Below are 5,014 nucleotides of genomic sequence, written 5' to 3'. Positions count from 1 at the left end.
GATTTTTTGGGGGATTTTTTGTGATTTTTTGGGGAATTTTTGGGGGATTTTTGGGGAATTTTTTGCGATTTCTTTGGGGATATTTTGGGGAATTTTTGGGCTATTTTTGTAGGATTTTTTGGGGGATTTTTTGTGATTTTTTTGGGGATTTTTTGGTGAATTTTTTGTGATTTTTGGGTGGAATTTTTTGTGATTTTTGGGCGATTTTTTGGTGAATTTTTTGCGATTTTGGGGGAAATTTTTTTATTTTTTTGCGATTTCTTGGGGACTTTTGGTGACTTTTTGGGGGGATTTTTGGTGCATTTTTTGCGATTTTTCGGGCGTCTTTTCCGGGATTTTTGGAGGATTTTTTGCGATTTCTTCGGGAATTTTGGGGGGGATTTTTTGGGGATTTTTTGGCGAATTTTTTGTGATTTTTGGCTATTTTTTGGTGAATTTTTGGTGACCTTTTGGGGGGATTTTTGGTGAATTTTTTGCGATTTTTCGGGCGACTTTTCCGGGATTTTTGGAGGATTTTTTGCGATTTCTTTGGGGATTTTTTGGGGAATTTTTGGGGGATTTTTTTGCGGTTTTTTTGTGAATTTTTTGTGATTTTTGGGGGATTTTTTTGCGATTTTTTCAGGATTTTTTGCGATTTCTTTGGGGAATTTTTTGTGGAATTTTTTGTGATTTTTGGGGGGATTTTTTGAGATTTTTTGGGGATTTTCAAGGGATTTTTTTGGGATTTTTCTGGGATTTTTGGAGGATTTTTGGGGGGAATTTTTGGGGGATTTTTTTGAGAATTTTTTTTGGATTTTTTTGGGACTTTTCTGGGATTTTTTGAGATTTTTTGGGGATTTTTTGAGGATTTTTTTGGGGATTTTTTGAGGATTTTTCTGGGATTTTTTGAGATTTTTGGGGGGATTTTTCTGGGATTTTTTGAGGATTTTTTGGGGATTTTTTTGGGATGTTTTAGGATTTTTGGGGGAATTTTTCTGGGATTTTTTTGAGATTTTTGGGGGATTTTTCTGGGATTTTTTGGGATTTTTTGGGGATTTTTTTGGGATTTTTTTGGGAATTTTTTTGGGGATTTTTTAGAAGTTTTTTCAGGGTTTTTGGGATTTTTCAGGGTTTTCCAAGAGGTTCTCCATGTCCTGGAGGAGGTTTTTGGGAATTTTCGGGAGGGTTTGGGGTCTCTGGGGGTTTTCCAGGGGTTTCCCTATTTTTGGGGATTTTTCTGGGATTTTTGGGGATTTTTTGGGGATTTTTTGGGGATTTTTTAGGGTTTTTTTTTAGGGTTTTTTTGGATTTTTTGGGGGTTTTCCAAGAGGTTTTCCATGGCTTGGAGAGGATTTTTTGGGAATTTTGGGAGGGTTTGGGATCTCCAGGGATTTTCCAGGGGTTTCCCGTTTTTTGGGGGATATTTCCAGAACTTTTTTGGTTTTTAGGGATTTTTTGGAAATTTTTCCAGGAATTTTTTTGGGAGTTTCCACAGATTTTTTTTGGAGTTCTCCACAGATTTTTGGGATTTTTTCCGGGAACTTTTTAGGAGTTTCCACAGTTTTTTTAGGGAGTTTTCCAATGGATTTTTGGGAATTTTTTTGGGAATTTTTTGGGAGTTCCCAGAGGTTTTTTTGGGCGTTTTCCAATGGATTTTTTGGAAATTTTCCAGGAATTTTTTGGGTGTTCCCAGTCGTTTTTTTGGGGGTTTTCCAATGGATTTTTGGGAATTTTTCTGGGATTTTTTTTTGGAGTTTTCCACAGACTTTTTGGGAATTTTTCCGGGATTTTTTAGGAGTTCCCACAGATTTTTTCAGAGTTTTCCAGGGATTTTTGGGAATTTTTATGGGATTTTTTTGGGGAGTTCCCACAGATTTTTTGGGGGATTTTCCAGGGATTTTTGGGAATTTTTTTGGGAATTTTTCTGGGATTTTTTGAGGCATTTCCACTGATTTTTTAGGAGTTTTCAATGGTTTTTTTGGGAATTTTTTGGGGAATTTTTTGGGGAGTTTCCACAGATTTTTTGGGGGTTTTCCAATGGATTTTTGGGAATTTCTCTGGGATTTTTTTTGGAGTTTCCACAGATTTTTTTGGGGGGGTTTTCCAATGGATTTTTTGGAATTTTGTTGGGAATTTTTTGGGAATTTCCGCAGATTTTTTTGGAGTTTTCCAAGGATTTTTGAGAATTTTTTGGGGAATTTTTTAGGGAGTTCCCACAGATTTTTTCAGAGTTTTCCAATGAATTTTTGGGAATTCCTCCAGGATTTCTTTCCCCCGGGATCTCCCCCTCCCCTCCTGCCCAGAAACTCCCTGGAGTTTTGGGGAATTTTCAGGGAATTCCGGGATTTTCCCTCCTTTTTCCCGCAGCTTTTCACGGAGCTGCTGCTCCAGGAAGGCCCCGACATCCGGGGGCTCCCGGAATTCCAGGAAATTCGGGATTTGGGCCGGCGCTTTTCCCTCTTCTTCAGCCTCCAGCGGCTCCGGCCCCGCCGGGCGCTGCTGCAGCTGCACAGGTGGGAATGGGGAATCCCGGGAATCCCGGGAATTCCGGGAGTTGGGGATTTCGGTGGAATTTTGGGGGATTTCGGTGGAATTTTGGGGGAATTTTGAGTGGAACTGGGGAGATTTTGGTGGAATTTGGTGGGAATTTTGGTGGAATTTTGTGGGAATTTTGGTGGAATTTTGGTGGAATTTTGGGTGGAACTGGGGGAATTTTGGGTGGAATTTTGATGGAATTTTGGTGGAATTTCGATGGAATTTTGGTGAAATTCTGTGGGAATTTTGGTGGAAATTTGGGTGGAATTTTGGTAGAATTTTGGGTGGAACCGGGGGATTTCGAAGGAATTTTGTGGGAATTTTGGTGGAATTTTGATGGAATTTTGTGGGAATTTGGGTGCAGTTTTGGGGTGGGAATTTTGGTGGAATTTCAGGTGGAAATGGGGGAATTTTGTGTGCAATTTTGGTGGAATTTTGGTGGAATTTTGATGGAATTTCGGTGGAATTTTGGGTGGAACTGGGGAGATTTTGGTGGAATTTTGTGGGAATTTTGGTGGAATTTTGTGGAATTTTGGGTGGGATTTTGATGGAATTTTGGTGGAATTTTGGTGGAATCTTTGGGTGGAACTGGGGGGATTTGGAAGGAATTTTGTGGGAATTTTGTGGAAATTTTGATGGAATTTAGGTGGAATTTTGTGGGAATTTGGGTGGAATTTTGGTGGAATTTTGTGGGAATTTGGGTGGAATTTTGTGGGAATTTGGGTGGAATTTTGATGGAATCTTGTGGGAATTTCGGGTGGAACTGGGGGGGATTTTGGTGGAATTTTGTGGGAATTTTGATGGAATTTGGGTGGAATTTTGGGTGGAACTGCGGGGATTTTGGGGGCAATTTTGGGTGGAATTTTGGTGGAATTTGGGTGCAGTTGTGGGTGGAACTTTGATGGAATTTTGTGTGGAATTCTGATGGGATTTTGGGGGAATTTGGGGTGGATTTGGGTGGAACTGGGGCATTTTGGGTGGATTAGGTTGGATTTGGGTGGATTTGGGGTGGATTCGGTTGGATTCTGGGTGATTTTGGGTGGATTTGGGTGGATTTGGGGGGAATTTGGGTGGATTGGGGGGGATTTGGGGGGAATTTGGGTGGAACCAGGCTGTTTTGGGTGGATTTTGGTTGGATTTTGGGTGGATTCTGGGTGATTTTGGGTGGATTTTGGGTGGAACTGGGCCATTCTGAGTGATTTTGGGTGGATTTGGGTGATTTTGGGTAGATTTGGGCTGGATTTTGGCTGGATTTTGGGGTGGTTTTTGGGTGATTTTGGGTGGGATTTTGGTGATTTTGGGTGGATTCTGGGTGGATTTGGGTGGATTTTTGGTGGATTTGGGTGGATTTTGCATGGATTTTGGGTGATTTTGGGTGGATTTGGGTTGGATTTGGGTGATTTTGGGTGGATTTGGGTTGGATTTGTGTGGATTTGGTTGGATTTTGTGTGGATTTTGGGTGGATTTTCGATGGATTTGGGTGGATTTGTGTGGATTCTGGGTGGTTTGGGCTGGATTTTGGGGTGATTTGGGGCCGTTTTGGGTGATTTTGGGTGGATTTGGGTGGATTTTCGGTGGATTTGGTTGGATTTCCGTGGCTTTTGGGTGGATTTGTGTGGATTCTGGGTGGTTTGGGCTGGATTTTGGGGTGATTTGGGGCCGTTTTGGGTGATTTTGGGTGGATTTGGGTGGATTTTCGGTGGATTTGGTTGGATTTCCGTGGCTTTTGGGTGGATTTGTGTGGATTCTGGGTGGTTTGGGCTGGATTTTGGGGTGATTTGGGGCCGTTTTGGGTGATTTTGGGTGGATTTGGGTGGATTTTCGGTGGATTTGGTTGGATTTCCGTGGCTTTTGGGTGGATTTGTGTGGATTCTGGGTGGTTTGGGCTGGATTTTGGGGTGATTTGGGGCCGTTTTGGGTGATTTTGGGTGGATTTGGGTGGATTTTCGGTGGATTTGGTTGGATTTCCGTGGCTTTTGGGTGGATTTGTGTGGATTCTGGGTGGTTTGGGCTGGATTTTGGGGTGATTTGGGGCCGTTTTGGGTGATTTTGGGTGGATTTGGGTGGATTTTCGGTGGATTTGGTTGGATTTCCGTGGCTTTTGGGTGGATTTGTGTGGATTCTGGGTGGTTTGGGCTGGATTTTGGGGTGATTTGGGGCCGTTTTGGGTGATTTTGGGTGGATTTGGGTGGATTTTCGGTGGATTTGGTTGGATTTCCGTGGCTTTTGGGTGGATTTGTGTGGATTCTGGGTGGTTTTGGCTGGATTTTGGGGTGATTTGGGGCCGTTTTGGGTGATTTTGGGTGGATTTGGGTTGGATTTGGGTGATTTTGGGTGGATTTGGGTTGGATTTGTGTGGATTTGGTTGGATTTTGTGTGGATTTTGGGTGGATTTTCGATGGATTTGGGTGGATTTGTGTGGATTCTGGGTGGTTTGGGCTGGATTTTGGGGTGATTTGGGGCCGTTTTGGGTGATTTTGGGTGGATTTGGGTGGATTTT

The 5,014-nt window shown here is 42.3% G+C and overlaps 1 protein-coding gene across 1 annotated transcript; it reads right to left on the bottom strand.

Moving 5' to 3' along the window:
- Positions 1-2,181: 2,181 nt before the first annotated feature.
- LOC108448439 (leucine-rich repeat extensin-like protein 3) lies at positions 2,182-3,150 on the bottom strand (the record flags this gene model as incomplete). Its single annotated transcript, XM_017741316.1, has 1 exon — positions 2,182-3,150. A coding segment is annotated over one exon (969 nt), but the record flags the coding sequence as incomplete, so codon positions are not given.
- Between the last annotated feature and the right edge of the window lie 1,864 nt (positions 3,151-5,014).

The sequence above is a fragment of the Corvus brachyrhynchos genome, unplaced genomic scaffold, assembly GCF_000691975.1.
Source record: "Corvus brachyrhynchos isolate BGI_N302 unplaced genomic scaffold, ASM69197v1 scaffold418, whole genome shotgun sequence".
Classification (NCBI taxonomy): Eukaryota; Metazoa; Chordata; class Aves; order Passeriformes; family Corvidae; genus Corvus; species Corvus brachyrhynchos.
Note: the sequence above shows the minus strand (reverse complement) of the source record. Positions and strands in the feature narration are given on the sequence as shown.